The 15245-nt window shown below is 39.4% G+C and overlaps 1 protein-coding gene and 1 pseudogene across 14 annotated transcripts in view; both read left to right on the top strand.

Moving 5' to 3' along the window:
* Positions 1-15245, top strand: part of AHI1 (Abelson helper integration site 1) — a 219379-nt gene that overhangs the window by 91684 nt on the left and 112450 nt on the right. For all 14 annotated transcript variants that reach the window (XR_009495858.1, XM_059889903.1, XM_005210982.5 and 11 more), the window contains one exon: positions 15039-15156. Coding sequence is in view for 13 of the 14 variants with exons in the window: in XM_059889903.1 (XP_059745886.1) it covers positions 15039-15156 (118 nt within the window). In the remaining variant the exon portion in view is untranslated. The remainder of the gene's footprint in view (positions 1-15038; positions 15157-15245) is intronic.
* LOC784452 (corrinoid adenosyltransferase MMAB-like) lies at positions 1513-12445 on the top strand (annotated as a pseudogene).

The following is a 15245-nucleotide window of genomic DNA, read 5'->3' as shown; positions in this document are numbered from 1 at the left end:
GATTTGCCCAAGACCCCAAAGTCAGTCTGAAAATGGAGATTGATATAAAGAGGCTCTTGGTTGGTAAACAATTGCAACTGAACTATATCTGAGTTGCTTTCAACCTAGCAGCTTTCTTTAGCTTTCTTCCTTTTGCAAGCAAGGTTGTTTTATGTGCAAACTTCAAGTCAGTTGTCAAGAAAATAAATTTTATTTAAAAGAGTTGGAATGACACCACTTGTCCATTCTTCCCTCTTATTCTCTCCTGTCCATTTCCAAAATTCAGGTGAATCATGAGATATCCGTTTATTTGTCACATATGGTTATATATTGTCACAAAGTAAAAGGGTGAGGTCTCCGGAAGGGAAAGAATTAAGGTGGTATTAGTACAGTCAAAGCCTGCTTTATGTAATGTCAGTGCAGTAGAAATACTGTCTTTACTCAGCGGACACCTCCTACCACATGGCAGGTGCTTAGAATACAGAAGTTAGTAGGCTATTGTCTCGTTCCACATGAGGCATCTCATGGAGGAAATGTGTCAGAAAACACTAGGCTTATCCCATCACTGAGCTGTCCAGTATCAGTCAGGACCCATCACTTTTTTACCTAATTATCACAAGTCAACAGGAAATAGAATAGAGACAAGGGGAAGGAAGATGAGGGGAAAAAAAGAGAACAAGCTTTATTCTGACTTGAGCTGCAGATGTTCAGGAAACTTGTTCCTGATAGCAATGATTGGTGTAATGATTGTAGCTCCAAGATTACTAAATGTTCTTAAGTATGTATAGTGTATAAAACTGGAGTCAAAAAATAGTTTATCCTCTTGATTAGCAGTTCAGAGCTATTTCTCTTTATTTTTACAAATATGTTATATACCCCTCTTTTGTAATGCTGTCTGAATGCCCAAAGAGTAAAGTGTTCTGCACATATTTGGCAAGGCTTTATGGAGAACATCCTCTGCTAATCTGGAAACTTCCTGAGGGTGGAGGTTCATGTCATTCATCTCTGTGTTCCTAGTACTTAACAAAAAATAGAATAAATTATGATTGAAAATATGACATTTTTGGAAATCAGTCAAAGTATGGAAAGATTGGGCTTCCCAGGTGACGCTAGTAGTAAAGAACCTGACTGTCACTGCAGAAGACATAAGAGATGCAGGTTTGATCCCTGGGTCAGGAAGATCCCCTGGAGGAGGGCAGAGCTACCCACTCCAGTATTCCTGCCTGAAGAATCCCATGGACAGAGGAGCCTGATGGGCTACAGTCTATGGGGTCACAAGGAGTCGGACATAACTGAAGAGACTTAGAAGGAGTAGCAGGAGCATGGAAAGATTAACCTACTAGTTATTTTCTTTTTTTATGACAGTTTTATTGATGGTTTCCCTGGTGGCTCAGATGGTAAAACGTCTGCCTGCAATGCGGGAGACCTGGGTTCAACCCCTAGGTCAGGAAGATCCTCTGGGGAAGGAAATGGCAACCCACTCCAGTACTTTTGCCTGGAAAATCCCATGGACGGAGGAACCTGGTAGGCTACAGTCTATGGGGTTGCAAAGAGTCGGACACGACTGAGCGACTTCACTTTTATTGATATATAACATACATACCACAATAGTCATGCTTTCAAAGTATACAGTTCACTGGGTTTTATCATACACATAGAATTGGCAACCATCACTACTGTCTCTCCAAAAAGAGAGATTATTCCCTCCAAAAAGAAAGCCCATTTTCTCTTAGCAGTCATTCTCCATTTCTGGATAAGGACATGCACGCAGGCACACACATGCACACACACACCACCAAACAAAGCACTCAAACTCCTGGTAACCGGCAGGAGTGGTTTATATTTTCTGTCTCTATATATTTGCCAATTCTGGTTATTTAGTATAAATGGATTCATAAAATATATGGTCATTTATTACTGGCTTTCTATAGCTTAGAATAGTGTTTTCTTGAGTCCACTTGATAAGGAACTAATCCTGTCCTGTGAAAATTCTCATCTAGATATTAAACTAGCATGCTGAAGGAGCAGAAAGATCACTAATCTTAAGTGGGATAGTGAGTAAGCGAGGAAGAGCAGTGTTCCATGACAAGTTGGGGAGAAGCTCAGGAGATCAGGCCAGCCTTTTAAACGGTCCTGTAAGCATGGTAATGTAGAGGAGGAAAAGCTTTACCTTCTGCCCTTATAGGTTCTGTGACTGGTCTAAGGATTAAATTGGCATAGACAGATTAACAGGAGGAAAAAAATGCAATTTTAATTTCATACATATGTGAGCCCCACAAAGATGTGGGATGCCAAAGACTGCCAGTTAGCTGGGGCTTATATACCATCCTGAGCCTAGAAAAGGGATGGAGGAGTCTGACACTTCTGGGGCAGAAGGCAACTTGAGAAGGTAAGAGGAGAAGCTGGTTGGTAGACATAAGTCTCTCAGGTGAAAAAGTTGTCCCTAATGATAGATGGCTTTTTCTTGGTATAGAACCCCATTCTAATGTCTGTTTCTCTTACAAAAGATAGCTTCCACTCTGTGTTCAGAATGCCTGTGTTTATAGTTTCTCAAAGTAATCCTTATGCAAAAGAGGCACATTTTTGGGTGGCATATTCTACTATCCTTCAGTAAGGAGTTTAGGATATTAATTAGAGAAACAAGTGACTGAGATGTTAACCTGGAAAGAACGTGAGAATGGATTTTATTTATTTATTTATTTATTTTGAGAATGGGTTTTAAAAGGCAAGTAATAGTCTTCAGTTCAAGGAAGAGGAGATTGTGGCCTATACTAGTATGGTGTTACAAGATAAACCGAGGCATATTAAACATTTTAGGAGGGTTTTCTTTGAGCAAAAATCTATTCGAATTGGTTAGGGCCAAGCTTAGGATCATTTAGAAGCTTTTCACCAGCAGGAGCTGGGGAAAGACTCCTAGAGAGAAAGGGCTGAAGCAGAACAAGGAAGTTACTGATTGGCTATAGTTTAAAGCCCAGTTGGGCTCCTTGACGAGAGGCCTGGGGCATGGCTGTGTGGGGCCCGGGAGGTCGCCTTTGCTTGCGCGGGTGTCTTGGAGCCCGCGAGCTATTGTGTCCCCATTTCCAGAGTCGCAGCCCCCAGGGTGTGGAAGATGGGGACAGGCCTCAGCCTTCCTCGAAGACTCCCTAGGTCCCCAAGATCTACACCAAAACAGGAGACAAAGGGTTTTCTAGCACCTTCACTGGAGAAAGACCACCCAAAGACGACCAGGTGTTTGAAGCTGTGGGAACTACAGATGAATTAAGTTCAGCCATTGGGTTTGCTATGGAATTAATTGCAGAAAAGGACCACCCGTTTGTGGAAGAGCTTCAGAGAATCCAGTGCTCCCTGTAGGACTTCAGCTCTGCCCTGGCGACTCCGCGCTCCTCAGCCAGAGAGGCTCATTTAAAACACGCCATGTTCGAGGCGGGGCTCATCCTGGAGCTGGAGCAGTGGATCGACAGATAACTCTCGCCAGCTGCCCCCACTCACCACTTTCATCCTGCCTTATTCTTGCCTAGAGAATCCCATGGACAGAGGAGCCTGGCGGGCTGCAGTCCATAGGATCACAGAGTCAGACAGGACTGAGTGACAACACCCAGAGACTACGCCCCATCAGGAGGCAAGAGCAGCTCCACACTGCACTTCTGTCGGGCCGTGTGTAGCCCAGCCGAGAGACGTGTGGTGCCTCTTGTCCAGACGGGTGAGACCGATGCAAACGTGGTCAAGTTCTTAAACAGACTCAGTGACTGTCTCTTCACATTAGCCAGATACACAGCCATGAAGGAAGGGAATCCAGAAAAGATATACAAGAACAATGACCTGTTGGACCGCACCTGAGGCTCTGGGAAAGAATGGAAATGACAACGGTGAAGGGAAGACTTCGCCCTCGCATCCTGATCCCTGAAGATCTCACCCACGGGCCAGAAGCTGGTCTTCTCTCCAGACCCGGCTTCCTTTCACAGCCCTGACACTTCCTTTGGGAGCTGTGGCTGGTGGAGAATCCTACCCTCCTCCCCTGGGCTCTCCTCGGTCTTCGAGGAAGTGGGAATGAAGTCGGTGTTGCAGGAAAGAAAGATAAAGTGATTGCTTCATCGAGGAACCAAGCAGAAAAAATGAATAAAAGTGGGAAAGGCTTGCAAAAAAATAAAAATAAAGCTCAGTTGGCTATTGGGATTAGTTATCCTTAGGTTTCAGTATTGAAACCTCGAAGTATTTACAGGCTTAGATTTTGGTTTGCTTATGTGATCATAGGCCACCTGGCATTAAAGCCATTTCAGTCTAATCCTTGAATTCGTTTAAGAGTTATAATAATGGGAGTGCAAGCAGTGGACAAATTTAAGATATATTTTGGAAGTAGATTCAGCACAACGTGGTGATGGATTAGATGTGGTGTAAGTGAGAGAACGAGAACGTAGAAATCACTTCTGTGTTGCTTTTTATAGCCACTGTAGATGCTGGTAGAGCTTTTTAATGAGATGAGGACTACTGGCGTGGAGTTTTCTATATGAATGTAGCTGAGAAGTAAGCAATTGGATATTTGAGTCTTGAGCTCTGGGGAGAGTTCAGGGTAAAAGCCGTATTTGTTCTAAACTGTTAGATTTGGTACAATCACCTGGAGAGAGAGTATAGCTAAGTACCTGAGACCCTGAAGAGAGTATGTCAGGAAATCTCACAGGAGGTATTTTAAGAAAAGGGAGTGATAAGCAGTCACATGCTATTGAGCGAATGAGTAAAACGAGGACAGAAAATTGGCAGGATGATGTCCTTTGGTTTCCTAGATGAGTACAGTTTCAGTGAGTGGCTGGGAGAAAAGCTCAGTTGAAGTGGGTTGAAGACAGAATGGGAGTCTATAAAGCAGAGACTGTGTAGACCATTCTTTTAAGAAATTCTAACTGAGGAGCAGAGAAGCAGCAACTGGAGGAGAACATTAGATGGACAATATTAAAGTATGCTTATTTGCTGCTGGGAATAATTCGATGGTGACAGAGAAATTGATAACGTCCCATGGAGGTGGTTATTGCTGGACTCAAGTCCTTGAAGAAATGAGAGGGAATCAAATTCTGAATGCCAGTGGAGAAACTGGCCTTTAAGAGAAGTGAGTGTTCATCCTCTCTGATAGGCACATAGGTAGAAACTATGGGTAGATGCTCAGATAAAGATTTGATGATGGGAAGATAAAAAGAGTTCTCATCTCTTTACTTCCAAGACAGTAATTGGTATTAGAAGTCTTCCATTGCTCTCACATAAACTTATAATTTCTGAATTTCCTTCCTCTTTTCTTTGTTTCGAGATGGATTGAATCATATCAGAAATGATATTGCCTGGAGGAATTTCTTTCCATTAAGCTTTGTATGATTCCTCACAAATGGGATTAATCTGTTTTTCTCATGTTCCCAGACATATTGATTCATAATTGGCATGTATTTTAATTGAGTTTATTCTGCCTTAAATTATAATTAATTTTGCCTATATTCTCCAGAATTAAAGTATGAATTTCCTCAGGGAGGAACAATTCTATTCTTTCTTTCTGTTCATCTTCCTCTCCTCTCTTCCTTCTTTCTGTTTTTTTAGATATTACATGATATTGTTTCCAGCTCTAATCTTTACATGTCTGAATTTCCATACTTCTCTGTAAGCTTCTTGAAGCCAGAGGACTTTTATCTTTTTTTTAAATTATTAATGTTATCTATACTCAGTTCAGTTCATTCATTCAGTCATGTCCGACTCTTCACAACCCCATGGACTGCAGCACACCAGGCCTCCCTGTCTATCACCAATTCCCAGAGCTTGCTCAAACTCATATCCATCAAGTCGGTGATGCCATGCAACCATCTTATCCTTTGTTATCCCCTTCTCCTCCCACCTTCAATCTTTCCCAGCATCAGGGTCTTTTCAAATGAGTCAATTCTTTGCATCAGGTGGCCAAAGTACTGGAGTTTCAGCTTCAACATCCGTCCTTCCAATGAACACTCAAGACTGGTCTCCTTTAGGGTGGACTGGTTGAATCTCCTTGCAGTCCAAGGGACTCTCAAGAGTCTTCTCCAACACCATAGTTCAAAAGCATCAATTCTTCTGCACTCAGCTTTCTTTATAGTCCAACTCTCACATCCATACATGACTACTGGAAAAACCGTAGCCTTAATTAGATGGACTTTTCTTGGCAAAGTAATATCTCTGCTTTTTAATATGCTGTCTAGGTTGGTCATAACTTTCCTTCCAAGGAGTAAGCATCTTTTAATTTCATGGCTGCAGTCACCATCTGCAGTGATTTTGGAGCCCTAAAAAATAGTCTGACACTGTTTCTACTGTTTCCCCATCTATTTGCCATGAAGCGATAGGACTGGATGCCATGATCTTAGTTTTCTGAATGTTGAGCTTTAAGCCAACTTTTTCACTTCTCTTTCACTTTCATCAAGAGTCTCTTTAGTTCTTCTTCACTTTCTGCCATAAGGGTGGTGTCATCTGCATATCTGAGGTTCTTGTTATTTCTCCTGGCAGTCTTGATTCCAACTTGTGCTTCATCCAGCCCAGCATTTCTCATGATGTACTCTGCATATAAGTTAAATAAGCAGAGTGACAATATACAGCCTTGACGTACTCCTTTTCTTGTTTGGAACCAGTCTGTTCCATGCTGGGTCATATGGTGGTTTTATTCCTAGTTTTTTAAGGAATCTCCATACTGTCTTCCATAGTGGCTTTGTCAATTTACATTCCCACCAACAGTGCAAGTGCGTTCCCTTTTCTCCACACCCTCTCCAGCATTTATTGTTTGTCGATTTTTTGATGATGGCCATTCTGACCTGTGTGAGGTGATATCTCATTGTGGTTTTGATTTGCATTTCTCTAATAATGAGCGATGTTGAGGATCTTTTCATGTGTTTGTTAGCCATCTGTATGTTTTCTTTGAAGAAATGTCTGTTTAGGTCTTTTTCCCACTTTTTGTTTGGGTTGTTTGTTTTTCTAGCATTGAGTTGTATGAGCTGCTTGTATATTTTGGAAATGAATCCTTTGACAGTTGTTTCATTTGCTGTTATTTTCTCCCATTCTGAGGGTTGTCTTTTCACTTTGCTTATAGTTTCCTTTGCTGTGCAAAAGCTTTTAAGTTTAATCAGGTCCCACTTGTTTACTTTTGTTTTTATTTCCGTTACCTCTAGGAGGTGGGTCATAGTGGATCTTGCTTTGATTTATGTCATCGAGTGTCCTGCCTATGTTTTCCTCTAAGAGTTTTACAGTTTTTGGTCTTACATGTAGGTCTTTAATCCGTTTTGAGTTTATCTTTGTGTATGTGTTAGGAAGTGTTCCAACACTCTTTTACATGTATCTGTCCAGTTTTCCCAGCACCATTTATTGAAGAGGCTCTCTTTACCCCATTTAATATTCTTGCCTTCTTTGTCAAAAATAAGGTACCCATAGTGCATGGGTATATTTCTCCACTCCAGTATTCTTGCCTGGAGAATTCCATGGTAGGAGGTTAAAGTCCATGGGGTTGCAAAGAGTCAGACACAGCTAAGTTGACTAACACTTTAACTTGCAATTTCAACTACGGAATCAGAGTCAAAGATAAAATAGAAGAACAAAAGATGCTTGACAACAGTTTTAGGAGTTCTGTGCCAAGAACTAGGGCCAGAGACCTATATGTATATATTTTTCTATTATTTCATACCCCTGTTTCTAGATTTAAATATGGGTACTGTGTGGATCACAATAAACTGTGGAAAATTCTTCAAGAGATGGGAATACCAGACCACCTGATCTGTCTCTTGAGAAATTTGTATGCAGGTCAGGAAGCAACAGTTAGAACTGGACATGGAACAATAGACTGGTTCCAAATAGGAAAAGGAGTTCGTCAAGACTGTATATTGTCACCCTGCTTATTTAACTTATATGCAGAGTACATCATGAGAAACGCTGGGCTGTAAGAAGCACAAGCTGGAATCAAGATTGCTGGGAGAAATATCAATAACCTCAGATATGCAGATGACACCACCCTTATGGCAGAAAGTGAAGAGGAACTCAAAAGCCTCTTGATGAAAGTGAAAGTGGAGACTGAAAAAGTTGGCTTAAAGCTCAACATTCAGAAAACGAAGATCATGGCATCTGGTCCCACCACTTCATGGGAAATAGATGGGGAAACAGTGGAAACAGTGTCAGAATTTATTTTTCTGGGCTCCAAAATCACTACAGATGGTGACTGCAGCCATGAAATTAAAAGACGCTTACTCCTTGGAAGGAAAGTTATGACCAACCTAGATAGCATATTCAAAAGCAGAGACATTACTTTGCCAACAAAGGTTTGTCTAGTCAAGGCTATGGTTTTTCCTGTGGTCATGTATGGATGTGAGAGTTGGACTGTGAAGAAGGCTGAGCGCCGAAGAATTGATGCTTTTGAACTGTGGTGTTGGAGAAGACTCTTGAGAGTCCCTTGGACTGCAAGGAGATCCAACCAGTCCATTCTGAAGGAGATCAGCCCTGGGATTTCTTTGGAAGGAATGATGCTAAAGCTGAAACTCCAGTACTTTGGCCACCTCATGTGAAGAGTTGACTCATTGGAAAAGACTCTGATGCTGGGAGGGATTGGGGGCAAGAGAAGAAGGGGATGACAGAGGATGAGATGGCTGGATGGCATCACTGACTCGCTGGACGTGAGTTTGAGTGAACTCCGGGAGTTGGTGATGGACAGGGAGGCCTGGCGTGCTGCAATTCATGGGGTCGCAAAGAGTCGGACACGACTGAGCGACTGATCTGATCTGATTGAGTTTCTTACTTTTAAGCCCATTATTCTGTAATTCTTATCATCAAAAAGTCAGTTATATTTGAGAAGTCTTGAATATAAATACTGCCTTAAATTTGGGTAAGGTTTTAAAATATGCACTGCTTTCATATGTGTTAATGAGTTTGACTTCTGTGTAGTTTTTATAAGGTTATACCAGCCATTTACTAAACAAATGTATATAAACAAAACCCGTCCCTTACCCTCAAAAAGATTATAGTCTCATGGATGATAACTTACTAGGTAAGCATCCTAAGGTACTACCAGTGCCATGATACTAGAAGATGTGGGAATAGTGGGGAGACAAAGAAGGAGGTCCGTCTGGTCAACAAAGGTCAGTCTAGTCAAAGCTGTGGTTTTTCCAGTTCTGATGTATGGATACTGCAAGGAGATCAAAGCAGTCAATCCTAAAGGAAATCTGTCCTAAATATTCATTGGAAGGACTGATGCTGAAGCTGAAGCTCCAATACTTTGACCACCTGATGGGAAGAACTGACTCATTGGAAAAGCCCCTCATGCTGGGAGAGATTGAAGGTGGGAGGAGAAGGGAATGACAGAGGATGAGATGGTTGGATGGCATCACTGACTCGATGGACATGAGTTTGAGGAAGCTCCAAGAGTTGGTGATGGACAGGGAAGCATGGTGTGCTGCAGTCCGTGGGGTCGTGAAGAAGTCGGACACGACTGAGCAACTGGGCTGACTGAAATTAGGAAGAGATAAGTTCTAATGGGAAAGTCTGAAAGACTTTTCGTGCCTGATGTAACACTTAAGCTTAGGCTTTGAGAAGAAGTCAATATCAAAAAGGAAGATGGAGCCAGGAAGGAAGCACATTCCAGGAAACAGGAAAAGCATGAACTGAGTCACAGAGACATGAAGCAATGTGGAATGTCTGGGGAGCAATTTGTTGCAGCTGGAACATAGGAGATAGAGCAGTAAGGTTGGAAGGCTAGTAGTTCTTATAGAAAGCTTTGTTTGCTATACTTAAAAAGTATGGATTTTATCCAGTGGAACAGTTGATGATGGGTTTTAAACAAAAGTGTTGCTCAATCAAATTAGCATTTTAGAAAAATCACCCTGGTAGCAGTATAGAAGAAGAATCAGTAGATGGGAAGACAAATCAGGAGACGACTATTGCAGTGGTAGCACTGATGATGAAGGAGTGGAATCAGATGCCAGAGCACCTGACTGCCTAAATGAGAACTCTGCGTGGAGTGTGAGGAAGCTGTCCAGGGTGATGCCCATCTGTCTGGCTGGAACAGCAGAGTGGGTGATGAGAGCTTTCCCCAAGGAAGTGAACAGCATAGGAAAGGTTAGTTTGGTTCTGAACTTACTGATCAGAAGAGTTTTACATGAAAAAATTGTCAACATGAAAGGCAGATGAAGCGATGAAAACATACATCTTTGCCTGGGATAACCGTGTGGTGTGAATGAAGTAGAGAGCCCAGTGGGTCTAGCAGGCAACACAGAGAAGCAGTGGCAGGATCACCAACAAAAAATGGTTTCCCAGAAACACGAGAGTGATTGACAGTGTCAGATATCTCAGAGGCCTGAGTGAATCTGCCAAATTTGATCATTTGAAGTCCATGATGACTTTAGTTTCAGATTTAGTGTTCTGATAGATACAAGCTTTGTTGTAGCTGCTTGAAAGTGAATGGCTGAGCTATATAGATAGCAGTTATTGGCTGTTTTTCAAAAACTTTAACATTCAATGAAGGTTAAGGAAATTTATGGAATCATAGTAAGAATTACTTGTTTTCTATTTTGTAGTAAAGTGAAAAGATTAATGCTTATAGCCTATAGACAAACAGCTAGTAGAGAATTTGGAAGAGCCTTAAGGATAGCCACATGGAGAAGGAAATGGCAACCCACTCTAGTATTCTTGCCTGGAGAATTCCATGGACAGAGGAGCCTGGCATGGTACAGTCCATAGGGTTGCACAGAATCAGACACGTCTAAGCATGCATGCAAAGATATCTTCAAGGGAACAGCTGGGGGATTAATTTTAAATGGAAGAGTACCTCTTTATCTGGGCTTCCCTGATAGCCCAGTTGGTAAAGGATCCGCCTGCAATGCAGGAGACCCTGGTTCGATTCCTGGGTCGGGAAGATCCCCTGGAGAAGGGAAAGACTACCCATTCCAGTATTCTGGCTTGGAGAATTCCATGGACTGTATAGTCCATGGGGTCTCAAAGAGTTGGACCTAACTGAGCGAATTTCTCTTTCACCTGTTTATCTGACACTGGAAAGAAAGAGAGGAGGACAGGTGTAAGAGGTTTGTTCTTGGAAGTGAGGATTTCAGGGGGTTCAGAACCAAATTTTCTCTCTGGAGTAAGGAAATATACTGAGAGAGAAAGGAGGTGAAGGTTTGTACTGTAGTATGCATCAGGTTAATTGGCTTTCTCTGAGGCATATTACTACTGGGTAAGTGGTTTGAACCAGTACTAGATGTTAATTTTGAGCTTTATACAGGGGAATATATTAGTAATTTTTGAACCACCAGCCCTTATACTCAAAAAATCTTGATTAAATATTACAAAATAAAATGTGATGACTGATCCCCATTTGAATGCTGGTTTAGTTAATACTGTAGGGGGTGAACTAATATGAGGAGAGATTTTCTAGCTCGTTACCCCACTGTAAAAATTTAACAGTAACAATGTTTCTTCCCTATCCCTCACTTCATTGTCGCAATTTATAAGGGCAGTATCTAGGACCTAGAGAGATCATGTTGCATCTCTCTTTATGACATCACGGCCTACTCATTTCTTAGGTTTTACTAACCTCTATATCACAGAAATGTAAGTTGCTTTTAGAACTTATGAGGTGTTCAGATAACTGACTTCAGATAACTTGAATCTCACTTTGGCTCAAGTTTTCTGTTTAACTTGTTTTGTAATACTGGGATTTTAACTTTTACAGCAGACATATAATTTGCAACAAAAAAATTTCCTAGGTGCTGGTTTTAGAAGTGTCTTCAAATTAAAGTGTTATCTGCATTGTTGTTCAAATTTAGTTTAAAAAAAATAGATGTCCAGAAGAAGGGGGACACATTTGTTAACATAAGTGTATAAACAGTGTTAATATCTTTTCTGTTATCATTAAAATCAAGTTTGAAGTGTCTTCACAAATTGAAACTTTGAAAACAATTCTTCAGGTTAATAAAGCATATAAAGTCAGCTAAAAGGATTAGACTTGTAAGTATATATGGAAATGAGTGTTACATATCTCCCAATGGTTTTACAATTTAATCACTAAAGGGTAAACTATTGTAGCCTGTTTAGCTTTGTGCATTCAATTTGAGGTTAGAGCAATGACTTTTTTAACATGAAAATTAACTCCTCCTAGAGAATTAGTATTTGCATATTTTATCAAAACTGTTTATACCCTGAAAGAGCAGGCAAAACAGTTTTTGTGATTAACTTGGCAGTTCTAGGTGGTTGTTTTTTTCTTTTCTTCCATTATGAATTTTATTAAATTTTTATGCTTCTCATTTTGCACAGTATGGAGGTATTAAACTGACTTTGGCAGACTGTGGTTTTTGCATGAGGCAAGCAGAAAAGTGTTTTGTAAAAAGAGGATAGATTGTTGTAGGGTAGACTATCTTAGCCAACCTTTCTGTTGTTGTAAAATTATTAAGCAATTCTTTTCCACAGCATATGTTTCAAAAATAGATATTGCTTCACTCTGTATAATGGTTATTATTATTTTTCTTCCTTTAAATGAATTAGTGAATATGTATAAGCTCACTTTGAAAATACTTTGAGTTCTAATTTCAGATCACTATTAGTTCAGTTCAGTTCAGTCACTCAGTTGTGTCCGACTCTTTGCAACCCCATGAATCGCAGCACGCTGGGCCTCCCTGTCCATCACCAACTCCCGGAGTTTACCCAAACTCATGTGCATCGAGTTGGTGACGCCATCCAGCCATCTCATCCTCTGTTGTCCCCTTCTCCTCCTGCCCCCAATCCCTCCCAGCATCAGGGTCTTTTCCAATGAGTCAACTCTTCACATGAGGTGGCCAAAGTATTGGAGGGTAGTGATTAACAATTATCCATACCTTAGAAACTAAGTTATCCTCCCTGTTATGTTGCCACTTATCACTTCACGAACATTTGAATAGTCTCTAAAGATATGTCAAGAGAGGGCAGAAGTGTAGAAATGCTTAGAAAAACCATGTAATTGTAGATCATAATTGGATTTTTTACAACAGCATTTTACTTAGAAAAAGTGGCAAGTCTTTCAGTTTGAGTGGAGTCATTCAAGTATCCTATTTGAGCTTTCTTGGTATTTATTTTTTGCTTTAGCACAAGTAATTTTCTGAAGAGGAAGACTGAAAAGCACATTTGTGTGTATGTGTGTGTGTGCACATGTGCGTGTCCAGCATACACCTGCTTTTTTGCACCAGATTTCAAAATGCTTTGTTTGATAGGTAGGATTAAAATTTTCAAGAAAATAGAAGTAAACTGAAAAATGATTCTAAAAAAGAGAAGTGAAGTAAATAGTTAAGTGATAAATTGTCATTTTGTGTATAGTACTTCCATATAAAAGCATAGCATTCTGAAAAATTTACTGCATCATCTTACTGCACTACATATTTCTAAGTACCCTTGCTTGTAATGATGTTAATAATAATAACTAATATTTATATAACACTTGATTTGTATAGCACTTTAGGATCCCCTTTGTGAACATACTCGTGTTATTTAGTGCTTTAGGGTTAACCTATGTTTTAATACCAATGATTATTATTAGTCTTCAAGCACATTTCCTTTGAAGTTTATTTACTGTTTTTATTATCTCCATTTAAAGTTGGAAAATGAAATTCAATGATCTTAGGTGATTTCATTGTTACTTTAGCTGTTGTATCAATGTAAATAGTCAACTTTAATTTTGGTCAGTGTTAATAATGGCTTCTTATAGAATTTTTGTAGCTGGATAATTTTTCTTAGCATTGATGTAATATTTGACCCCATCTAGTAACTACTTTCGAAAATATTTTTATTTTTCATAAGATGATACCACAATAGTTTAGGAATCTTAGAGCTATAATCGCACATGATCTTAATTGACTTTTTCACAAAATTATCTTTCTTTCAAAAGAAAAACTTAATCTTATATACCATTTACTGTCACTGTTTGAAAGAAGAGAAGCATTTACAAATATTATGTAAATAATGAGTCAGATAAAGGGCATGTAACCACAACTCAGTACTGTTGTTCTATGTATAGAACATCAAAAGGGAATTTTTAAATACTAATACAGTGGAAGTCCTCTGTGTAGTTTTGAGTATTTCAAAAAAGAGAAAGGAGCTACTTTCCTATACTAATATTTACATACCATAAACTGTCATTTTTAATAGTTTGTTAATTAACAGATTACTTTTTTACAGAAAATTAGAAATTTAAACATTTCCATTTTTTCCAAAATTCGATCACATTTTATCATGCTTTTTGAAAGTGGTAAAAATAATAAGATATAATGATTGATTTATTAATAATGAAAAAGAGACTAGATCGCTGCTGAAATTATCTGAACTGCAAGATGAATTTACTAACTTACTAAACATTTAAGCCTTTTTCTGTGAAGTGTGTTTTTCATACACTTACAGTGTTACAGTGTACTTACAATGTAGTTACAATGTTGCACTTGTTACTCGTTTCATTTCATTTCATTTCTGAGTACAGACCATTGTACTTGCACAATTGTAGTAGAATTTTTGTGCTACTGAACATTGTATTTACTTATAGAAATTTTGCTTGTTCATTATTTGAGTTGTTTTTTGAAAACTGTCTTAAGAATAAGATTTTTTGATACGGCAGAAACTATTTCACTTGGCTAGTTAAGTTGCAGCTGTGTTATCTATGTCACTGTGATACATATAAACATGAACATTACAGGTGTTTTCTGTACAGTATCTGAAAAGGAAGTACTTGTTCTTTCAAAAATGCTAAGGAAATGTGGATGTGAAACATTTAAAAACTCTTTCTTAATTGAAAGCAGTCAGGGAGTCACTTATTTTTTGCTTTTTTTTTTTTTTGGCATAACTTTTAAGACCACTCTAAGTTACTAATAAAGTTAGTCCCATGATAAGCAAACTTGTTTTCAAAGTAAGGCAGATTGTAAAACTATAGAGTTTTGTAAACTCTTAAAAACTAAGCATATAAATCATTGTCACTTCTTTTGACATGTTCCCTGGTTTGCATCGTAAGCAAATATTTCTCATCCACTATTTGCATCAGTAACCCCGGAAATTACGCTTTCATTTCTGATTTGCCTTTCCTATTACAGGTCAACAAAAATCTCTCATTCACTTCGACATCAGCCTCCTCACAGCAGTCTAAGTCAAAACAATCAAACATGCTGGACGCTCATCAGATTCTGCGTCAGTTTGGTTTCAGTCAAACCGGTGAGCCCCTTTCTTACTTTGACTATTCATTAAATGTTCAGATTCTATTTTTTAATGGATGTCATATATTTCACTTCAGAAGTATGGCT

Source organism: Bos taurus, chromosome 9, assembly GCF_002263795.3.
Source record: "Bos taurus isolate L1 Dominette 01449 registration number 42190680 breed Hereford chromosome 9, ARS-UCD2.0, whole genome shotgun sequence".
In the NCBI taxonomy this organism is placed as follows: domain Eukaryota; kingdom Metazoa; phylum Chordata; class Mammalia; order Artiodactyla; family Bovidae; genus Bos; species Bos taurus.
Note: the sequence above shows the minus strand (reverse complement) of the source record. Positions and strands in the feature narration are given on the sequence as shown.